Below are 23,960 nucleotides of genomic sequence, written 5' to 3' on the forward strand. Positions count from 1 at the left end.
CTGGCCTCGGTTCCCCCCCTCCCTTTCGAGGGCCATTTCGCTTGACCCAGCACCCCCTCCCCCAGCTGTTTCCTCCAGTTCCTCTGAGCCCTTGAGGTTTTCCTTGTGTATGTACCCATGGCTCGCTTGTTTGCTGCTTTGTCGAGTGATACCCGAAACGACGTTGAGTCCTTGGAGTCGGTGTCAGGGTATGGCAGTACCTTACATAATGCCTCTGGGGGTGAAGCTGACGATTTTCCATATGCGGTTTCTCATGGGTCTTCACTGTAAGTTTGTCTGCAGGAAGTAGATACTCCCGTCCTGCTTCCTAGCTGGGGAATATCCCCGGGACAGTGTGGAGAGAACACTGACTAAGGCATCAAGGGCCTGTCCTTGCACTTGCCCAAGTGTTCTGTAACTCTGTTTCCTCCCCTGGGCCTGAGGCTCCCTGAAGCAGAGACCCGTCTCCCACTCTCCTCATTATCATTATCCCCAGCACCTCCCAGCCGCCTCTGAAACTTAGCAGGCCCTTGTACAATGTTTGTGGAACTCAACTGAGCCAAAAGACCTGGATTGAGGACCAGGCCCCATGTCACTGGGTTGCATCTTCTCTGCTCCTCCGAAAAATAAGGAGTTGACCTAATTGATCTTTTAAGTCCACTGGTCTGTGGAAGGAGTACCTGTTTCCCTTATCTGCTGGTGCGAAGCCGTGCCCTCAGTGATCCTTTTGTATTCTAGGTCCTTCAGATGCTGGGAGGTCCAGCTTAGGGATGGAGAAGGGACGTGTAAATATATGATGGACAACCCTGGGCAGTGTTGTACAGCAGGAGCCCGTGGAGGCCACTACCTGGGCTGCTCGTGGGGGATGAAGGGAAGTAAGTCTTGGGAAAGAGAGATTGAGAGAGAGTGTTGGGAGTGTAGTCTCCCTAGGGACGGCAGCGCTCGAAGCTGCGGGCCATTGTGACTTCCGAGGTGCTCTTATTCTTTGGGCACTACCAGAGTTCATATTCCAGTCTGGAGTGCCAATGTCCCCGTCACAGTGCAGTCGGTATCACCGTTGGCCTTGGGAAGCCGCTGCATGGAGGAGCTTGTTGGGAGTAGGGAAGGAAGAAGTGACTGCGGTGCCTTCCACGGCCTCTCGTAGGGGTTAGGATTGGTCCACAGCATAGTACTAGCAGAGTCAGCCGTGGAGCTGGAGAGGCTTTGTGCGTCCACGGTGTTTGGCAAGGGTGATAAGAAAGATACGTTAAATCCGAATTGTTTTGTATCCTTGGGCTACTCACTTATCTGTCTTTTATCTGTAGAACGGAGTATAATCTCAGCTGGAGAGGAGGCTCAATCAGTGATTGATGGCAAAGTGCTTTACAAAGAGAAAGTCAGAGGACGGTTTTTCAGGGTGACAGATAATTCAGAACCCTAGAGCTGCCTTGGGTGTTCCAAGTGGTGAACAGGGTTGTCGAAGCACAACAGTGCTGCACAGATGAAATCCTTAACCGTTCTTTTCCCTGTAGCTTCTCGCTCCCCAGCTACAGAACTTGTTACATGAAAATCACAATGAAGTATTAGGTACCGAAACTGATTGAGGGTAGTCATCAACATATTTATCAACACTTCTATTCCACTGGGATCGAAATGCAGGTCTAAGTTTAAAGACCTGCTATAGGGTGCCGTTTTCCTGACGCGGTGTTGCTTCAGTGGGCGTGAGCAGTGTTACCTCACTGTGGTGATTGCTAATAGAGCGGCCAGGTAATATTGGCGAGTCTGATTTTGTAGCTAGTGACGTCTCGTGGGCACACCTAGTTTTTGACATTGTTCTTTAGTCTTGTTCCATGCTGAGGAGGGCCTTCTAGGCAGCGGAAGTGCAAACCAAGGGGTATGGACAGGAAGATACCTTGTGCCAAGGCCTCTGACCTTGGTGCCTCTGCCTTTCTCCATGCCTCTAATTCAGAGCCAGTTCAACATCTCCCTCCTACCCCAGGACCTTGGCACACAGTGTTCTCTTTGCCAGAAATGTTTGCCTCTCTTCTCCTCACCGAGGTAACTCTTCACTTCTCCCTGAGGTCTCAGCTCACTTGTCACTGGCTGAGGGAGCTTTTCTGACTTCCCTAAGTCTGCCGATGCCTGTTTCCACAGACCTTGTAGCGTGCTGAACTCTTCCGTCATAGCACTTACTTGTACCCTTATATTTGTGTGCTTATTTGATTAATGCCTGTCTCCCCTAGTAAACGGTAAGTTCCATGGGGCCAGGGCCACGATTCTGTTCCTTATGGTATGCTGCATACCTGGAATAGTACCTGACTCCATAGACATTTGTGGCCTGAATGTATGGATGAATGAATGAATAAGTAAATTACTCTCTAGAGCCTAGAGGAGAAATTTGGAATGGCTTCTTCCAGTCAGTGCTTTCCTGATGGTCTGTGGCCTGGTTCTCTTTCTTCTCAACCTCTTCCCTCCCTGAGAATGCAGCCATCCCATTGGAGGGCCGGGCAAGATGGTGATGCCAAGGCAGAAGGTGGCTGCCTTTACTTTGCGGATTATGGTGTCACAAAAATAGTCCCTGTCATGGTTTTGGGGGTCCCAAGGCATGGGCCATGGCTCCAGCTCTCCTTTCCAGTCTTTTGATCCTGGTGAGTCTGAACCCACCGCTGTATTGCCAAGGCTCTGGGAAACGGTAGTCATGGAGAATGATTCACGGGTGTCGGCACTCAGGTGCACAGGGCTGCCAGCTGACCCTCTGCCTATTTCCATCTGGCCCAGAACTGGTTGATCATGAACCTCTTTTCAGTTACACAGATTAAGACCTGCTGATACAGACCCACCGGCCCCACCCAGCCCTTCCCTGGACCCCTGAGGCTTCCTAACATAGCCGCGAGGGAGCCTTATTCATTCTAGAGGCAGCTGTTAGCAGTATACAGAATTGGCAGACTGATTCTGAGGTGCCTGTGGGAGGCGGGGATCTGGGAATAGGTGGCATGGAGCCAGCACCCTGCCCACACCACGGAGCCTTGGGACTTTCTGCTAACTTGAACTTGTTGGAGTTGCTGGCTTGGCAGAAGGCGCTTCGGCCCTGGCAGCCACACAGTGCTGGAAGGCTGTGCGAACCCTGCTAGGCCCCCCGAGTCATCCACAGCGGGTCCCGACGGCGCGGGGGGGTGGGGCGCCCGCAGGTGTGCCAGACTGGGGCGCAGGCCGAGGGACGCTGCTCCGGGGGTTCTGTCACGTGAGCACGGAGTGCTGGGGAGGCCGGTGGCATTTACAGAGTTCCCTGTGCTGCAACTTCTCAAGCTATTCTGTGGTCTGTGTAAGCTATCTTGTCTCTTTGAATTTAGGACAAATGGATGTGGTGTCTGGTAATTGTTAACAAAAGGCAGCTACCTGGCCTTGACGCATCATCTGTGACAGATTTCTCTTTAAAGCATTTATTCATCAAACGTCTCGTGAGTTCCTACTGTGCGCCAAGAGATGTGCTACGTGCTCTAAGTACAGAAGTAAACAAGATGTAATTCTTCTCCATGCTCAAGCCCGGCAGGAGAACCAGAAATGGGAAGAGAAATTAAAATTCAACACAGGAAGAGGCATTCCAGAGACAGGAACCAGACGCTGTGGGAGCACCAGGGGCAGAACCACCAATTGTGTCAGAGTGGGAAGTGAAGATCCCACAGCTCAATGTCGAAGGATGTAATGGTACGGTTTTGTCAGACCAGAGGGCAGGAAAGGCAGATTAGGAGGGACAGAGGCTGCGAAGGCATGGGGTTCCGAGGAGCGCCTGGTATGCTCAGACAGTTGTGGTACGTCAGTGTGGTGGAGCGCTGCAGGTGGCACATGTCCTCGGAGTTAAAAATCGTGCATGTAGTGTTATTCATTACTGCAAGTGGTACATATTACCTTTTTTTAAAACAGCAGGCTCCAGGTCCATTGGTCGTGAGTGTATGCCGGTAGTGTTGGTGAACTGCTCACCCACCACTCAGATGTCGCTTTATCTTTAGTTCTGTCATCTCAGGCCACCGAGTGTAAGAGAAACCTCTTGCTTATCCTGAGATTATGAATAATAGGGGTGATATATGGGGCCCGTACCATATGTTAGGCACAGTGGGGGTCGTTAACTCCCATCTGTGCCACAGCCCTGCACGTTAGATGATCAGCGCTGCTTTGCAGAGTCTTAGAGCACTGGTGACTTCCCTAAAGCCGCACAGGCAGAAAGGGGCCAAGGCGGGATTCCAATGTGAGTCCATCTCTTTCTGAAGCCTGTGGTCTTTCCTGCACGCCACGCTAGCTCTTTAATTTGGTGGCAGTCCACCATGCCACAGTGGGTCCGATATCCTAAGGAGCCTTCTGTTTATGAGTTGTGATTAAACCGAGGAAACCTTTTATCTGAGCTTACACATCCAAGTGAGTGTTATCCCTCCAAGAGGGAGCTCAGGACAGAGAAATACACACACACACACACACACCCCTGTTCCACTGCTCATGCACATTGTTACTCATCTGAAATTTCCTTCGGAGTCAGATTACAAATCATTTAAGGAAATGCATCTCCTTGCTTACAATCATGTCTCCTTCTTGAACGAAAATAGTGCCACCTAGTTTGACCATACCTTTAGTCACTAAACTTGGCTCTGACTGACTTTTGGCCATTTCCAAAAGTCGAATTCACTCTCGGTGAAGAGTCGGCCCCATTGAGGCGATTCAGAACAGACCTCAGGCTCTCAAGGCGATTCCAGGAGGAAAGCTCCAAAGGTGGTTCGAGCCATGAAGTGGAATGAGTTAGCTCTTGGCCTCCCAGGGGGACTGTTTAACGGAGACGAGTCTCATTGGATGCATTATTTCTGGTTTTAAACATATCATTCCCATGACTTGATAATGCCAGACGTGTTTCTCTTGCTGTGAGCTCTTTGAAATCCAGGATGTTGGGGCATTCGGTAAATGTGCCGAGTGAGCGGATGTTGTGTGCAGAATGACACGTACCATTGGAGACTCTGCTGTCGGGCAGAGGCAGTAGGTTGGAGGGTTTTAGATGGTTTCTTAGGACTCCAGGAGGTAAGATTCCCAGTGTTGAGCTTGGGGTTTCTTTCTAATCGCCTTGCCAGATCACTGGTCGTACCTGTACTAGAATTTAAGGTGAAAGCCTTGAACTGAACTCAAGATAGGCTCTTTATGACTAAAGACTTGTACTTTGTCGGCTGTGGCCTAATAGTGAGAGAAAGGATTGTGAAGTGAGAGATTGTTATAACTTTTCTCTTTTATAATACGAGTAGCAGCAAACATAGATAAAGTGGATCATTTACACAGGGCTTTCACGTCCCCTGATCTGAGTGAATTGATACGTGAGCAGCCCCAGGAGGAGATGGGCTTAGAGGGAGAGGAACCCCCACCGATCGCACAGCTGAGAAACTTCCAGCCTGGCCCCTCTCTCGTCCTCCTGAAGAGGGATTTGTTCTTCCTGGGCGTTTTTGCTTTCTTACATCGACTGGTGAGATGATCTTAAACATTTGTAATCTTCATAAAGCCAGTTAAATTCACCACTAAAAGAATTTACATTTTGTCAGGAAGGTTCTGCTCAGTGTCAGAAATACGGTCCCGTTAACAGTTTGGGAGAGTGTCAGTTAGCAGTTTGTCAGTTGGAGCCATTCTCTAGTTGGAGACAAGAGACCACGACAGGGATGTGTCATGCAGAGCGTGTGTGTGTGTGTGTGTGTCCGCAAGCGCTCTGTGCATGCGTGTGTTTGCATGTGCACCTGCTGCTCTTAACTGGAGAAAACTGATGGGTCTAACAGGACTCCAGTCGCATTCTTTTGATTTGCATAAAACAGTTGTTACAACTTTTATGCCCATAGTCCTCTCTTCGCTAGGTGTGTGCTCTCATCCCTCCCCCTTCCCGTCCCATCCCTGTCCCTTCTCCCACAAAGGGGAGAGAGGGACTTTGAGTCTCCAGCTCCAGAAAGCTCCCTATACATTTCAGTGAGGACACTACCTTTGTAGTTAGACCCACATGACACTACTCCGTGATCGTGTACTAGCAGTACAGATTCATAGCGTGGAATACACCCATTTTAAATGTGAAATTGCAAACGTGAAATTTAGGAAGTAGTGGTCGATGCCACTGGAACCTCCATTTGCTGGTTTCTGGAGAATTAAGCAAGGTCTATTTTTATACATGGACTCTGGTCTAAATATTTCTTGAAAAGTGATTCAAAGTACTTTAGGCTTTGACTGTGACTTTTTTATATTCCTTTTTTAATTTTTTAAAATTATTTATTTTTGAGATAGAGCGGCAGAGCCTGAGTTGGGGACGGACAGAGAGAGAGGGAGACACAGAATCTGAAGCAGCTCCAGGCTCTGAGCTGTCAGTACAGAGCCCAACGTGGGGCTTGAACTCACGAACCACAAGATCATGACCTGAGCCAAAGTCAGATGCTTGCCTGACTGAGCCACCCAGGTGCCCCTGTGACTTTTTTAATGTTGATTTATTTTGAGGAAGAGAGAGAGGCAGAGAGGGAAGGAGGCAGAGAGGGAGAGAGAGAATCCCATGCAGGCTCCGTGCTGTCAGCACACAGTCCCAGGCAGAGGTCGATCCCACGACTGTGAGATCACAGCCTAAACCGAAATCAAGAGTCTGACTCTTAACCTACTGAGTCACCCAAGCGCCCCAACTTTTTTTTAAAATAAATTTTCTTCCCACTGTGTTATTGCTGAATCGTATTCTCCTATTGACAGTCAGGTTTGAAATGTCCTATTTGATATGCAGTCATGTGTTTGGTTTGGTTTTGCTCTCAAATGTACTTGTGTAGTTGATAGACCGTTGGTTCTTCCCCCAATTACAAATGTATCAGTCGCTACTTCGAAAATCCCTGAGTGCATGAACTTAATTCAATCAACTGTGTAGTTGTTCATTTTTTCAGAGAACCAGCTGTTGGTGTTACTTATGAATTAATTCCCCTTTGGTATCTATATTCCTAGTTTGAGCTTTATTCTTTCCATATTTTGGTTCCCTTGGGGGGTTTTCACCCCTAAATTTCTTAGATACAAACTTGGTTCACTAGTTTTCCCTTTGTGTCTTTTTTCTTTCTTTTCTCTTTTGCTTTTAGTTCCACTTTTGCACTGGATGTGTTTTCTCCAAGTTTTGCTTTGGCAACAGCCAGGGTGTTTTCATGTTTCCGTTGTGCTTCGGCAGTATTTTATATATTCTCCAGTTGCATTCTCTTTCATCCTGGATTTAGTCATTATTTAAGGAGAGAAACTAACATTTATTGAGTGTTCCCTGCGTGGCACCCAGCCCTGCAATAGGTGCTTTCTGACAGGTTACTTAATTCTGATCTCAGCACAGGCTGTTAAAGGCAGTGTTATCTGCATTCTGCTCATGAAGAAGCGCAGGCTCAGATACAGTTGCACAAATAATCTCTTCATCTCTGCCGCACTGCTTAACAAGTGAGCATTGAAAACGACCCATGTGGTGAGGCAGTGTTTGGTCCGCTGTTGTCAGTCTATCATGAATTGTGTAGAATTGCTGCCTCCAGTCTCTGCCAATTACAATCTAATTTACACATTTTTCTATGCCTTCAATCCTTTTGCTCAGAAAATCTCCAGTGGCTCCCCATTGCCTATTAATAAATTCCAGGGACTTTTTTTTTTTTTTTTTTAGCTGACAAATTTCCTTTACTTACTTTTGTATCCACATGATTGTAAAACAGCAAATAGCATTAAATGGCTATTTCTGGTAAAAACACACAGTGTTCAGCCCTAAGAAGGATTACATTCTTTGGGCGGGTTTTATCCCCGGGATATCAAACGCCTTGGCCATAACAGCAGCTACTGCTTCACACAGCAGCACCCGCCACATGTGTACTTGCAGCACGTGTCCGGTTTGTCGATCTTTCTCCACGCAGTAGCGGCTATCATAGGATTCTGTGAAAGTAGTTGCTAGCTCGTAGATGTAATCACAGAGAGTGTGAAGAAGTAAGTCATCTAAAATCTTCTGGAGAGTCTCAGGGAACCGTAAAATGCACCGACCTAGTTTCCGTTCCTTTTCGTGGTCCAAAATGATCTTGGTCTCTTGAGCTGCTTTCTGGAGCATCTCTTCATCAATATTGGCCAGGCGGGCAATAGACCGGATTCTAGTGAAGGCATACAACAAGTAAGCAGCTGTGTTTCCTCTGTCATCCAGCCTTTGGTCAAAGGAGAATATGCAGCCGTTCAACCGGTTATGAGAAAGATGTGCGTATTTGATACAACCATAAGCAACAGATGTCTGAGCAGCCTTTAATTCCTCTGCAGTTAAGACCTTGTCTCTTTCTTTTTCCTTCAATTTATCCATGGATCGTTTTAGTCCTTCTTCTAGAAGGTCTATGAGGCGCACCGTTTCACCGGAACGTGTTTTCAACTTCTTCTTGTCTTCACCCAGCACCACACCAAATCCAGCATGAAACACTCGAGTTACTTTCGGGTCATCCCAACCAATCATTTGAGCAGCACCAAATATTGTCTGGAAGTGCACAGATTGTCCACTGTCCACTACGTAGATAATCAGATCTGCTTCTTCCTCAAATAGTCTTTGTTTAAGGGCAGCCAGGTCAGATGTATCGTCGGTATAGCCTCCATCTGATTTTACTGTGGTTAATGGTACAGAACATCCAGGGACAAAGACAGTCTTTCTGCCATCATCCACTTGCCCAAATCCTTTATCTTCGAATTCCTTTACAATAGCAGGCATCCTATCTTGAGAGAAGGACTCCCCCCTCTCTATTAAAGAGATGTCCAGTGCATCGTAGATTTTATTAAACTCTTGACGGGAGACATCACAGAGAAGCTTCCAAGCTTTTGTAATATCTGGATTTTTACTCTGGAGCCGAACTACACACTGGTATGCTCGCTTCTTAAATTCCTCCTCAGTATCAAATCTTCTCTTGGATTCCTTGTGAAAGGCTTGTAGATCCCCAATAGGAGGTGAAACTGCTGGGTAATCTGGGAATTTATCTTGAAGGTGAGCAATGAGCATGCCAAACTGGGGCCCCCAATCTCCCACATGGTTTAACCTGAGCACGTCATATCCTGCAAACTCATAGAGGCGGCCCACACTCTCTCCTATGATAGTTGACCTGAGATGGCCTACGTGCATCTCTTTAGCTATGTTGGGAGAGGAGAAATCAGCTACAACCTTTTTATTCTCACCAAGGGGAGGTAGTTGAACCCCATTCCCCAGGAGGTTGGTTAACTGCTGTGATACAAAGTCCTTTCTTAAGTGGACGTTAATAAAACCAGGACCAGCAATTTCGACTTTTTCAGCACATTCATTGTCTGGGAGGTGTTTGGTAATGTATTCGGCAGTTTCTCTTGGATTAACTTTCTGTTCCTTGGTTTTGAGCATCTGTGAGATACCCATATGGCACTATTACACTGATAGTCCCCAAACTTGGGCTGCTGACTTGGTGTCACTCTCAGCGGAGGATTTTCCAAATCTGGATATGCAGCCTTAAAGGCACAACCAAAGACCTCCTGCAGTCGGCTATTGATGGTAACCATATTTTTAGTTGGTCTGGTTCTTTCTGCTTGAAGACTCCTTCGAAGGATATTTAGTCGATACTTCAATTTTACATTTTCTTCTCGCAACTGCTCCAAATTTGGAGAAGCGTCTCTCTCTTTTCTTAATGTTTTATTTATCTTTGATACAGAGAGAGACAGAGCATGAGAGGGGGAGGGGCAGAGAGAGAAGGAGACACCGAACCGGAAGCAAGCTCCAGGCTCTGAGCTAGCTGTCAGCACAGAGCCTGATGCGGGGCTCGAACCCACGAGCGTGAGATCTGACCTGAGCTGAAGTCGGAGGCTTAACCGACTGAGCCACCCAGGCGCCCCAAATTTGGAGAAGCTTCTAAACCACCGCAGTTTTTTAAGCGATCAATTTCAGCAGTCAGAGACAATCTCTTTTTCCTGCTGCAGCAGTCTCGCGGAGCACTGAGCCACTGAACTGTCCATCCTCCCGTCAGCTCCTATCCAGGGACTTGATCTTAATATTCAAATACCACTCCCTTCTTACCCCAGCCTGCTTTCGCCCTCCCCGCCCCGGATTTCCTCTGGTACCTTTTCTCCTGTTTCCCTACCCAACTGCCCAAGACTTGAAGAATTTATTGTGGGTTTTCCAGTCTCTTGGGCTGCAAAACACTGTTTCCTACTTTAAAGAATCTTATCCCTTTGTGTGGAATTCCCGGTCCCTACCCTACTGCCCGAATCCTACCTCTCTTCCCAGCTCTTGAGGAAAATGAGTTTTCCCCGTACCAGTTTATGATGATATGTAGTTGCTTGTTATAGATCACCTCCCTGTGTTCCCATTAGTCTTGAACAACTTGAGGACAGAGACTTCCTTCCTCATTTTCTCCTTTTTTTAATTTAAAAAAATGTTGTATTTATTTTTGAGTGTGCAAGCAGGGGAGGGGCAGAGAGAGGGAGACAGGATCTGAAGCAGGCTCTGTGCTGACAGCAGTGAGCCTGATGTGGGACTGGAACTCACAAACCCTGAAATCATGACCTGAGCCAGAGTTGGACACTTAACCGACTGGGCCACCCAGGTACCCCTCCTTTCTCTCTTCTATACATGCAATATGCCGAAGGCACTCAAGCACTTTGAATTTTAAGTTAGAGTTGTGTTTATTTGTGTGTCCGTGCAGCGTGATCTTTTTCTCCCCCTTTGGAAAAATCCGTATGTATGTAAAGAAAGCATGATTTTTGTCCTGCTACTTGATTCTATGTATGGAAGTGTGCTATTTTTGTCTACTCTAGTGTTTCCATAGTTTCTAGTTTCCTTAGGAATTTTGTCTACTTTCTCGGTGACGATTTAACAATAGCATGTAGAAGCCGACAGTGAAAATATCTCTGTATATTCTTAGCAGAAAAATTGTCAGATTATTGCCATATTCTATGACCATGTTGCTAGGTTTCACTTCCGTTATTAGACGTTTTCGTATTTTAAAACTTTATCTTTGAAATCTACCAAATTACTGTACTAGTAACCTACTTCTCTTGCCCTTACCCAGACATGGTAAACCTTTGTCATCTCCTTTCTTGTAGTTGGTTTGACTTTTGATATTGATTGCAAATGTGACTTTTTTTTTTTTTTTTTTTTTTGCAAATGTGACTCTTGAATGCAACAGATTTAGATTTTAATTGAACTTTCCAGTAAGTGAACTTTCTTATTGTAGGTCTGTGGTAGACAGAATTATGATCTGCCGAGTATGCCCACATCCCAATTCTAGGAACCTGGAAATACATTCCCTCCTATGAAAAAGAGGAATGGGTGTAGCAGATGGAATTGAGGTTGCTTACTAGCTGTCCTGACAATAAGGAGATTATTCTGGATTCTCTGGCTAGGCCCATAATCCCAGGTCTTAAATGTGGAAGAAGGACTCAGAAGAGGAGGTCAGGGTGAGTGGATGTAAGGAGGACTGAGCTCCCCACTGCCGGCTTTGAAACTGGAGCCAAGGGGCCATGAGCCAAGGGGCTACACAGCCGGCTCCAAGCCGGTAAGGCAGAGAAACAGTGGCTCCTAGAGCCTCCAGAATGGTCGCAGCTCTAGTGGCACTTTGATTTTAGCCCAGTGGGAACCCCTTCAGACCTCTGATGTCTGGAACAGTGAGGATAATAAATGTATGCGTTTTAAGCCACTAGGTTGGTGGTCACTTTGCATGACAACATGGAAGAGTAATACAAGAATATTTCTTCCAATTTGTATTTTTTCAACCCCATCATTTGAATTAGGAATTGTATTTTTGTATTATGATTTGTCCTCTTGCAAGTTTATCTTGTTTCTAATTTTCAGGTTTCATGTAAGAGACCCAGAACTCTTAATTTCCTTTTTTTTCTCCATAATATTTTATTGTCAAATTGTTTTCCATACATCAAAAGTTATAAATTACTTTCCCGACATTTTAAAGATTTTGGAATTTCTGTTCTCCTTATTCCTACCATTTTCTTCAATTAAATTAAAAAAAAAAAATCCCTCCCCGTAAGGGAAAATCATGAATTTAGCTTAGAGAGTTTGGCTCACCCCGGCTCATTTATTATTTTTTGTTTATAGTTTGAAACTCCTTTAGAAAACTTTTACCTCTACATATTATTTAATGTACCTATGAATCCTGGGTTTATCATCATCCTCACGTTTGTTAACGTTCAAATTCAGGTAGGTTTTAAAACATATTCTGTTCAAATTACTTTCTGTTTTCTCTGGATAAATAAGTATGCAGAGGTGGAATTGCTGTGTCGTACGGTATTTCTACTTTTAATTTTCTGAGGACCCCCTGCCCTGTTTTCCTCGTGGCCGCTCCCACCACCAGTGCAAAGGGCTCTTTCTTCTCCAGTCCTTGCCAGCACTTGTTATTTCTTGTCTTTCTGATAATCGCTCTTCTAGCCGGTGTGAGGTGTGACTCATTGTCATCTCGTGGTTCTTATTTGCATTTCCCTGATTATGAGTGATGTTGAGCGTCTTCTCGTGTACATGTTGGCCACCTGTCTGTCTTTGGGAAAATGTCTATTCAGAACTTCTGCTCATTTTGTGAACAGATTCTTTGGGGGTTGTTTTGTTTGATACCGAGTGGAGTTCTTTACATACTTTGGATATCAGCCCCATTGTCAGATATGTGACACACAATTATTTTCTCCCATACAGTAGGTTGCCTTTTCACTTTATTGATTTTTATTGTTGTTTGCAGAAGCCCTTAATTTGAAAACATATGTACACCCCTAAGTTCACGGCAGCATTATCAACAGTAGGCAAGATATGGAAAACAACGAAACTGTCCATTGGTGGGTGAGTGGATAAAACAGATGTGGTGTGCAGACACAGTGGAATATTATTCGGCCGGAAACATGAAATCTTGCCATTTGTGATAACATGGCCGGAGCTTGAGACATTATGCTAAATGAAATGAGTCAGACAGAGAAAGACATGCTGTATTGTCTCTCTTACGAGTGGATTCTAAAGCGGCTGACAAAGAAAAATACCAAGCTTATAGATACGGGAACCAATTGGTGCTTGTAGGAGGCGGGGTGGGGGTTGGGAGAAATGGGTAAAGTTTTTTTTCAGTTTAAATAAACAGAATAAGATGGCAAAAAATAAAATAAATAATAAAAAAAATGTTGTTTTTAAGTCCATTGTTCTGGTAATGATAGTTATAGCCACAGGCTTTGGGTGACAGATCGCTTCTGGTGCTCTAGATTTTGCACTATCCCCCTGTGCGTTAGAGGGGACAGTTTGCCTCTGCTTGCTCCTCTCTCTGTGGTCATCACTCCATTTCTGTGGGCTCGTGAGTCCCCCTCAAGCCCTTTCCTCCTCCGGAGTGGATTGGTGAGGTCATCTTGCCTTGGCATCTTTCAGTGCTAGCTCTCTTGTCTTTGTGGCAGCTTGGAAAAGCATCCTTTGGTTTTGAGCATTGACCATAACTAACATGTATTTAGTGCAGCAGTTATCAAAGCATTTTTCACAGCCACCTTGGGGCGGGGGTCCTTGAGAACCAGATTTCTAGGGGATCTGTGAGGTCACAGCTGTTTCCATGATACTAAGATGTTCTTCGGCTGTCTCTGGGTTGACATTTGCACTGATGTTACAAAAGCAGCGGTGGGTAGACTGCCGGCCCCTGAGCGCAAAGCAAGCTGGTGACACGAAGCTGTATTAACAGTCAGCGGAGTCTTCACTGCAGTAGGCCTGCAGTTCAAACAGCCAGCTTCGCAGGAGGATGTGCCTAATAAAGCGTACCAAAATACCAGTCTCACTAAGTAGTGACCCTTGAGTTCATATCCGTTTTACTATTCTGTGTGACACAATAGGAAGACTGCAGCAAGGTCGTCTGCCGTACACTGAAATACAGTGCTCGAGGCGAGGAACAGCACTTGCGTGCCTGGCTGCAAGCAGCCTTTTTTCCTGGAACACCGTTTTTACTGGAAGGACAGCTAGCACACAAGACTATGGCCCTTTGTATCAGAGCATTTAGCATTTTTCTTGAAAATGCAAGTGAACCTGTAACTTGGAAACCGCACCGATAACACGATAAACACAAATCTAATTTAAAATGTAAAAACATGTTGCAGTGCCTTCAATGTTTTCAACAAGGAGAACAACCGATGGCATTTTTGCAAATAGTAAAATTTGAGCTTTCAAGGGAAAATCAGAGTTTTTGAGAAGTTTTATCTACCCCCATGAACTTGACAGCCTCCCAGTCCTTACATATTTCTGATGAAATGGGTTGTGCCGAGAACTAATGAGATTTCTTGCCGTGGTAGAGTGAAATATGTCAACATTTGAAAGATCCTTATTGCTCAGCGAACGACTGTATCTCAATCCGCCTAAATGGCATTATAATTTTGCCGGGATACAACGTTCATCGGAAGTGCAAGAGAGACCAGTGGATTTGAATGTAGCAGACTATAAGAAATTCACCGACAGGGTTGCAGAGTCCACGTCACAGTTAACCTTCAGGAAACTACCACTGGTTGACGTTCGGTATCTTGTCAAGGAATATCCACCATTATCTGAAAGAGCTGTTAAAATACTCCGTTCTTTTCTAACTACAGATCTCTGTGAGGCCAGATTTTTTCATATGCTTGAGCCCAAACAGCATAGAGCAACAGAGTGAATGCGGGTGTGGATATGAAATTCTAGGTGTTTTCTTATGAAGCCAGACATTGATAACATTTTCAAAACTGTACAAATTTTGGAAAACGTTTCTTTTTTCCGTTAAAATTATGTTACTTATGTTAATATATAATGAGTATATTGTGATTTTTAAATGATTTAATATTCCAAAAATAACAGGTGAAAATCGGATACAGTAGATAACAACAGGCATAACGGAGAGAAACAGAGCTCATCGGGTTCCTCAGTAATTTTTAAGAATGTAAAGGAATCCTGATACAAACGATTTGAGAGGGGCGCCTGGATGGCTGGGCCGGTTAAGCACCCGACCTTGACTCAGGTTGTGATCCTTCGGGTCCGTGAGTTTGAACCCCGCAACAGGCCCTGTGCTGACAGCTCAGAGCCTAGAGCTTGCTTCAGATTCTGTGTCTCCCTCTTCCTCTGCCCCCTCCCCCGCTTGTACCCTGTCTCTCAAAAATGAATAAATGTTAAAATTCTTTTAAATTAAAAAGATTTTGGGAGCCACGAATGTAGTGCTTTACACAAGGTGCTTTTCGCATTCATTTGTTGTGTTCATGACCACCTTATGAGGCACGTATGACTGACTTTATAGACAAGAGTACTGTGACACAAAAGGCTGTATATGCATCCTCGAGTTAGCAACCTTTCCAAACCTGATGCCCTCCCGCGGTAGTTTACATTCTTGGAGGTTTGCTTCTGAGTTGAGTTTTGTAGGTCCCCTCTCTTTTCTTTCCGGTTGAAGTTTCTTACGTTGCTTTTCATGATGCAGGTGCAGTACATGTGCCTTGAAGAAAAGTCAGCAATCATAAACAAGAACATAAAGGCTGTCCTTAATCCTCCCCGATGGAGATGATTATTTTTTTTTAATTTTTTAAAATTTATTTTTGAGAGACAGAGACAGTGTGAGCAGGGGAGGGTCAGGGAGAGAGGGAGATACGGAATGTGAAACAGGCTCCAGGCTCTGCGCTAGCTGTCAGCACAGAGCCTGACGCGAGGCTCAAACCCACGACCCTTGGATCATGACCTGATGCGAAGCCGGACGCTTAACTGACTGAGCCACCCAGGCGCCCCTGGAGAGCATTGTTAATTCTCAGTGTGTATCTAGCCAGATGCTTTTCCAAGAATGTTGAATTATCAGCATAATGTCAATATGAGAAGGATGCTGGTGTCCGATATCAGATAGATGTTAGTTTGAATAACAGCCCTGTGAGTTGCGAGCTGTGTAGACAAGTTGTTTAACATCTGAGCCTTTGTTACTCGTCTGTAAAATGGGAGTAGTGAAACCGCCTCCTTCTCACAGGTGCTGTGAGGCTTAAGCAAGATAACGCATGAAAAGCAGCCCAGTACTGACATGTCATAAACATCCAGTAAATGTCAGCCACTGACGTTGTTTTGCATGCGCACATAGATCGATACAGATGCTGGGTTTATTGAAGTATAATTTATTTTAATTTTTTTCTGTTTACTTATTTTTGAGAGACATAGAGAGACAGAGTGAGCAGGGGAGGGTCAGAGAGAGAGGGAGACACAGAATCTGAAGCAGGCTCCAGGCTCTGAGCTAGCTGTCTGCACAGAACCCGATGCGGGGCTCAAACCCACGAACCTTGAGATCATGACCTGAGCCGAAGCGGGACGCTCAACCGACTGAGCCACCCAGGCGCCCCTGAACTATATTTTATATGCAGAGACATTTCCCCGTTTTTAGTGCACAGTCCCGTGCGTTTTAATAAATCCATCTATTGGTGGATAGATGGATAGCCCAAAGATATAGAACAGTTCCATCACTGTAAAAAATTCCCTCAGGTCCCTTTGTAGTCAGATCTCCCCGCCAACACAGCCACTGGTGGCCACGCTGATGTGTTCTGTTTATTGTTACGTTTGCCTTTTCCAGAACATCAACTACATGGAGTGATGTGGTGTGTTGTGTTTTCAGTTTATTTTACTTAGCAGAGTGCATGTGAGGCTCACGCACGCTGTTGCACGCGTCCCTGCTTCGTTCCCTTTTACTGCTGGTTAGCGTTTCAGTGAGCAGATATACCACAGTTGGTTTAACCTCTCACCAGGTGATGGACATTTGGGCTGGTGCCAGCGGCTGTTATAAATCACGCTGCGTTGAACATTTGAATACAAGTCTCTATGCGGACATATGCTTTTCTTTTCCTTGAGTAAATACCTAGGCATGGAATTGCTGGGCCATAGAGTAAGTGTGTACGTGACTTCATGAGAAACTGCCCGAGTGCTTCCTAAAGCGGCTGTGCTCTTCCGCATGCCCACCAGCACACAGTATTTGAAGGTCCCAGTTGTTCTACGTCCTTTGCAACAGTCGTCAGAGTTGGTGGTTTTAATTGTAGCCGTTGCGGGGAGTGTGTGGTTTTATCTTATTGTATGGCACCGATACTGTATTTCTTTCAGTGCTGAAAATATTGAATACCTTTTCATGTGTTTATTTCCTTTTGTGTAACTTCTCTGGTGGAGTGTCTATCCTTATTTTTTTGCCACTTTGAATCAGATTATTTTCTCATTTTTTTTTTAGATGTAGGAGTGAGTGCTTTATATACGCTGGATTCAGGGACTTTGTCAGATCTAGGTTTTCGGAATATGTCTCCCAGTTTGTGGCTTGGGTTATCAGTTTTTAATTGTCGTTTAAAATTTTTCTTGATGTTTCTTTTATTTTTGAGAGAGACAGAGCATGCTGTGGAAGGGCAGAGAGAGAGGGAGACACAGAATCCGAAGCAGGCTCTAGACTCTGAGCTGTCAGCGCAGAGCCTGACACGGGGCTTGAACCACGAACCGTGAGATCATGACCTGAGCTGAAGATGGACGCTTAACCAACCAACTGAGCCACCCAGGCGCCCCTTTAATTGTCTCTTTTGGAGATTAAGACTTTCTAATTTGGAAAAGTCCGGTTTTGGATTCCATCCTTAAGAAATCTTTTCCTAACCCTAGGTGGCAAATAGTTTTTCCTCCTGTGTTTTCTAGATGTTTTATAGTTTTGGCTATTACATGGAGGTCTATGATCCACTTCATGTAAATGCTTGTGTATGCTGTGGGCGTTAGAGTCTAAGAGCAATTCCGTCATCTTTCCAGTTGTCAGCCCATTTGTTGGAACACAGTCCTTACTGCATTGAGTTGCCTTGGCACCTTTGTCAAAAATTAACTGACCATACATGTATGAATCTCTTTTTGTACTCTTTTCTGTTCTCTGTGCCTTTCCTGATGCTGATAGCACATTGTCTTGATTATTGTAGTTTTACAATAAACCTCAAAAGCGTGTCGTATGGGTTCTCCAACTTTGTTCTTTCTCACCATTGTTATGCCCGTTATGAGTCCTTTCGTTCTCGTTTATAGAATCAGTGTATCAGTTTATACAGAGGGCTTTTCATTGAGATTGTGTTGAGTCTGTAGAATAATTTGATGACCATGGTGAGCTAAATAATGATTGCCAAAGAAAACCACTTTCCTAATCCATGGAACCTGTGAATATTCCCTTCTAAGGCAAAAGGTGCATATCAGCTTATGTGCTAAAAGATGTGATTAAGTTAAAGATGTTGAGCTGGGGAAAGTATCCTGGATTATCTCAGTGGGGCCTAAATACAACCGTGGGTTTCCATATAGGAGAAAGGTAGAAGGACATACATTAGATTAATACAAGAAGGCAGTGTGATGGGAGCAGAGAAAAGGATATGAAGACGCTGTACTGCCGGTTTTCGTGATGGAGGAAGGGGCCTAAGGAGTGAGAGGACTACAGTTACAGAAACAGGGAAAGGCAAGGAATGGATTCTTCCTTAGTCTCCAGAGGGAGTGGGCCCTGTGACACCTTAGTTTTAACCCAGTGAAACCCATTTTGGACCTCTGGCCTCCATCCACCACTCTAGGAGAATAAATGTGTGTTGTTTTAAGCCACTGACTTGGTGGGTAATTTGTTACAGCAACCATAGGAAATTAATACGCAGTGTGTGTAAATCTTAACAGTATTGAATTTTCTAATATATAAGCATGATTTCTCTCTCCACTTATTTAGATCTTTAATTGTCCTTGGGAGTGTTTGGTAGGTTTCAGCATCCAAGTCTTGCACATATTTCGTTACATTTATTTCAGTATTCCATATTTTGATGATGTTTGTAAATGGCAGTTTTTTTCATGAACTTTTAATTTTAGAATAGTTTTAGCTTTCTAGGAAAGTTGTAGTAAATGATAGGTTTAAAAAAAAAAATCTCAGCATCCACTTTTTCATTACTGGCATAAAGAAATGCAGTGCTATTTTTGGCACAGATTACTTGGTATCCTGAAACGTTGCCAGATTCACTTATTAGATTTGGAAGTGTTTTGTTTCGTTTTTGGTCATTAGCTAGGATTTGTTGTGCAGTCATATTGTCTGCAAATATTAGATGTACTCATTCCTTTCAACTCTTTACCCCTTTCATTTCTTTTTTGAATTATGGTTGTGGCAAGGACGTCCAGTCCAAGGTTGAATAGATGTAGTAACGTGGACGTACTTGCCTGGTTTATAATCTTAGGGGTAAGTATTTAGTCTTGCACCATTAAACATTATTTTCATAGAGCTCCTTCTCTTCCTAATTTATGCCAGATGCTTTTTCTGCAACCATTGAGATAATCATATCTTTTTACTTTTTCATTCTATTAATGCAATGAATTACATGATTGGTTTCAAATGTTAAGCCAAGTTTGCAATCCTGACCAAACCACACTTGATCATCCTATAATAGCCTCTTTGTGTAGTGCTGGAATCGATTTGATAGATTTTTAAGGATTTTGCATCTATGTTCATGAAGGATATTGGTTATAGTTTTCTTTCTCGGTCAGTGTTGGTATCAGGGTAATGCTGGCCTCATAACCTTGGGAAATATCCCCCTCCCATCTTTCTTTGTAAGAATTTGCAAAAAATTGGCACTAGTTCTACTTTACGTATTGGATAGATTGTTTTCAGAGCCTGACATTTTCTTTGTGAGAAGAATTTTAACTACGGTTTTCGTTTATTGAGTAGTTATTGGGATGTGACTTTCTTCTGGTGTGAACTTTGATAATGTCTCAAGAAACTTACTTGCATAAAGATGTTCATAATATCCCCGTCTAATCCCCGGAATAGTTGTAGGATTTGTAGTAATGTCCCTGCTTTCATTTCTTTTTCTTTATATTGTTTATTACCAATTTGGTGTCCATATAACACCCAGTGCTCTTCTTCACAAGTGCCCTCTCCATGACCACGACCCCCCTTCCCTTCCCCCCTCCCTCTTCAGCCCTCAGATTGTGTTCAGCATTCAAGAGTCTCTCATGATTTGCCTCACTCCCTCTCCCCAACTCTCTTCCCCGCTTTCCCATTCCCATGGTCTCCTATTAGGTTTCTCCTGTTAGACCCATGAGTGACAACATATGGTATCTGTCCTTCTCTGCCTGACTTACTTCGCTTAGCAGGACTCCCTCCAGGTCCATCCATTTTGCTACAAATGGCCAGATTTCATTTTTTTCTCATTGCCATGCAGTATTCCATTGTGTGTATATACATATACACCACCTCTTGATCCACTCAGGACATTTAGGCTCTTTCTATGATTTGGCTATTGTTGACAGTGCCGCTGTGAACATTGGGGTACATGTGTCCCTGTGCATCAGCCCTTCTGTATCCCTTGGGTAGATCCCCAGCAGGGCTATTGCTGGGTCATAACGGGAGTTCTACGGATAGTTTTTTGAGGAACCTCCACACTGTTTTCCAGAGCGGCTGCACCAGTTTACATTCCCACCAACAGTGTAGGAGGGTGCCTGCTCGTTTCTCGGAACAGACATTTCTCCAAAGAGGACATCCAGATGGCCAACAGGCACGTGACATGATGCTCAGCATCACTCAGTATCTGGGAAATACAAGTCAAAACCGCATTGAGATACCACCTCACGCCAGTCAGAGTGGCTCAAATGAACAAATCAGGAGACTATAGATGCTGGTGAGGATGTGGAGAAACCTGCTTTCATTTCTGATATTGGTGATTTTTGCCCACTATTTTTTTTCTGATCACTCTGACTATACAGGTTACTCCTTTTCTTGATCTTTTAGTTTCATTGATTTTTCTGCACTCATATTTATCATTTCCTTCCTTCTGCTTACTTTTTAAGTTTTTCGTCTCTTTCTAGTTTCGTAAGGTGCACCTTAGAGCATTGACTTTACATCTTTTCTAATGAAAGCATTCGATGCTATAAATTCTCCTTAAGTGCTACTTTAGCTGTATCTCGGAGATTTTATTAAGTTGTGTTTCCACTTTTTATTTGCTCTGGAATTTTTCAAATTCTCTTAGTGTTTTTTTTTTTAGCTTAAAATAATAAAATAAATTTATTATCGTAGAGTTCTATAGATTAGAATTCTTTTTTAAATTTATAATAGTTTATTGTCAAATTGGTTTCCATATACCACCCAGTGCCTCTCCCCACAAGTGCCCCCCTCCAAGACCATCACCCCCCCCTCCCCCTCCCCCCTCAGTCCTCGGTTCCTTTTCGGGTGTCATGCTAAGCGAAATAAGTCAGGCGGAGAAGGACAGATTCTCCTTGTGGTTTTTAATTTTACCATCGGTAATTATTTAGAACTGTGTTTAATTTGCAAGCATTTTGAGAATTTTCAAGCTATCTTTCTGTTTTTGATTTTCAGTTTAATTTCATTGTGTATAAAGAGTTACTTCATTTTTAGGTTTTCTTTAACTTTTTAAAGTTTATTTATTTTGAGAGAGGAACAAGAGTGGGAGCAGGGGAAGAGTAGAGAGAGGGAAAGAGAGAACCCCAAGTAGGCTCCACACTGTCAGCACAAAACCGATGCAGGGTCTGAACTCATGAACCATGAAATCATAACTTCAGCTGAAAGCAGTTGTTGGGCGCTTAACCGACTGAGCCCCCCAGACGCCCCTAGAGATTTACTTTGTATAATATTGATCCTTTTAAATTTGTTGAGTCTTGTTTTATGACCCACGTTTCAGCCTATCTTGGTGACTATTCCATGTGCATTTGAAAGGGATTTGTATTCTGTTGTGGGAGAAATGCTTTTTCAGGACCCATTAGCTCATGTTTGTTGATAGCATGATTGCAATCTTGTGTAACCTCAGTAATTTCTATGTGTTCTATCAGTTATTGAGAGACAAGTGTTAATTTCCAATAATAATTTGGAGTTTTCTATTTTCCCTTTATTATTTTCGACATGTATTTTAACGCTTTGTCATTAGGTACGTAAATATGTATAGTCGTTAGACCTTCTTTGACAAATTGACCTCTTTTCATTAAGAACTGTCCCTTTTTGTCCCGGGCAATATTCCTTGTTCAAAAATATGCCTTGTCTTATATTGTGGCAGGCAGAGTACTCGCCAAAGATACCCAGGCCCTAAGCCCTGGAACCTGTGACTGTAATGCTCCATGGTAAGGGGGCCTTTGCACAAGTATCTAAGGTGACAGTATTAGTTTCTGGTTCTTTTTTAAATTTTTTATGTCTTTATTTTATTTTGAGAGAGAGAGAGAGAGAGACAGAGACAGAGACAGAGAGTGATCGGGGGAGGGGCAGAGAGAGAGGGAGACACAGAATCCGAAGCAGGCTCCGGGCTCTGAGCTGTCAGCACAGAGCCTGACGCGGGGCCCGAACCCACAGACTGTGAGATCATGACCTGAGCCGAAGTTGGATGCCCAAGCAGCGGAGCCACCCAGGCGCCCCTAGTTTCTGTTGTTCCATGACACATTGCCACAGGTTGAGTGTCTTAAAACCACACAGAACTCATTATCTCACTTTTTTGTGGATCAGAAGTACAGGCGCAGCAGGGCTAAGTTGGATTTTCTGCTTCGAGTCTCACAAGGCCAAAACCAAGGTGTTGGCCAGGCCACATTCTTTTCTGGTGCTCTGGGGATTAATCTGCTTCCAGGCTCATTTGGGTTGTTGTCAGAATTTCGTTCCTTGTACTTGTAGGGTGAGGACTCCGTTTTTCTTGCTGGCTGTCAGCAGGAGTCATTCTCAACTTCTCGAATCTGCCTGCATTCCTTGGCTCATGGTTCCCTTTCTCCATCTCCAAAGCCAGCAGGTTGAGTCCTTCTGATGCTTAGAATCTTTCTGACTTCCTCTTCTGCTGCCTCTCTCTGAGTCACTCTTCTGTCTGCGTTTTCTGCTTTTAAGGATTCATATGGTCACATTGGGTTTACCTGGATAATCTGGGATAGTCTCCCTAGTTTCGGGTCACCTGATTCGTAATTCCATCTACAAAGTCCTCTCATGGTAGGACCTAGATTGGTGTTTGAGTAACCAGAGGACAGGAATCTTGGGGAACGGCTTTAGAATTCTTTCTACCGCAGTTATGGACTTGAAGACAGGACTTGTAGCCTGTACTAACCAGGGGGACCCAATCTAGTCACTTGAGCTCTACCGCAGAGAACTCTGTCTGGAAGCTGGAGCAGTATCACAGAGGGGGAGGTCCGAAGAATTCGAAGCATGAGAAAGATTCACTGTGCTGTTGCTGTCTTTGAGATAGAAAGGCTCATATGCAGCGATCAGAGAGAGACCTCTAGGATCTGAAGGGCAGCCCCAAGCTGACAGTCAGTGAAGAAACCGGGATCTCCGTTCTGCAATCACAAGAAACCAAATTGGCAGCAACCTGACTGAACTGGGAAGTGGATTCTTCCCAGAAGCCCTTGGTAAGAGCCCAGCAAACCAACGTGTTGATTTCAGCCTTATGAACATCTGGGCAGCGAAAAGCAACCAAGCCTGTGTGGACTTCTGACGTACACAACTGGGAGATAATAAATTTGTATTGTTCTAACCTAAGTTTGCAACAACGTGTTATAACAACAATAGAAGGCTAAAACAGATATTGATATGCCACGGCAGCTTTCTTTTGGTCAGTATTTGCTGGTGTAACTTTTCTCTGTCCTTTTAGTGTGAATCTGTGATTGTATCGATGGATGAAGTAGGTTTCTTATAGATAGCATATGGTCCTCCTGCTTTTTAATCCAATCTGACAATCTTTATATTGTAACTGGCAGACCATTTACATGTAATGTAATTGTCAGTAGGGTTGGGTTTTCACCACCTCTTGCTGAATCCTGGGAACTGCCTTTAGACAGACTTGATTTTCTTCCTTCCTTCCTTCCTCCCTGTCATCACAGTCCTTTGTCGTCTGTTGTCCAGCATCTGAAAACTGTTGTTTCATATATTTTGTCTAGTCTGATGCTTAAGGTTGGCAGAAAAACCCCGTTCCTCTTACTTCATCCGAGCTGGAACTAGAAGACTTCAACAGTGTAATTTCCAATTAAATTTTGAGGACATCCTCTTCAGGAAGTCCCTTTTATGTGAGTGTGTGTGTGTGTGTGTGTGTGTGTG

General features: G+C 44.2%; 2 protein-coding genes across 5 annotated transcripts in view; one reads left to right on the forward strand and one right to left on the reverse strand.

Annotated features, from left to right (window-relative positions):
* Positions 1-72: 72 nt before the first annotated feature.
* The window catches only part of TMEM185A (transmembrane protein 185A), a 40,924-nt gene continuing 17,036 nt past the window's right edge, over positions 73-23,960 (forward strand). Inside the window, exons 1-2 of one of the 4 annotated variants that reach the window (XM_029929498.1) lie at positions 2,623-3,663; positions 23,113-23,929. Coding sequence is in view for 1 of the 4 variants with exons in the window: in XM_029929496.1 (XP_029785356.1) it covers positions 118-188 (71 nt within the window). In the remaining 3 variants the exon portion in view is untranslated. Of the gene's footprint in view, positions 189-2,622; positions 3,664-22,235; positions 23,930-23,960 lie in introns of those variants that run through there. The other 3 variants (XM_029929496.1, XM_029929497.1, XM_029929499.1) reach the window with 3 other exon arrangements.
* LOC115283268 (arginine--tRNA ligase, cytoplasmic-like) lies at positions 7,618-9,945 on the reverse strand. Its single transcript, XM_029929500.1, is given in 4 exon segments — positions 7,618-9,355; positions 9,358-9,609; positions 9,840-9,888; positions 9,890-9,945. Coding segments are annotated over 4 exon segments (1,986 nt in total). The 3' UTR covers positions 7,618-7,726.

Source organism: Suricata suricatta, chromosome X (genome assembly GCF_006229205.1).
Source record: "Suricata suricatta isolate VVHF042 chromosome X, meerkat_22Aug2017_6uvM2_HiC, whole genome shotgun sequence".
NCBI classification, from domain to species: domain Eukaryota; kingdom Metazoa; phylum Chordata; class Mammalia; order Carnivora; family Herpestidae; genus Suricata; species Suricata suricatta.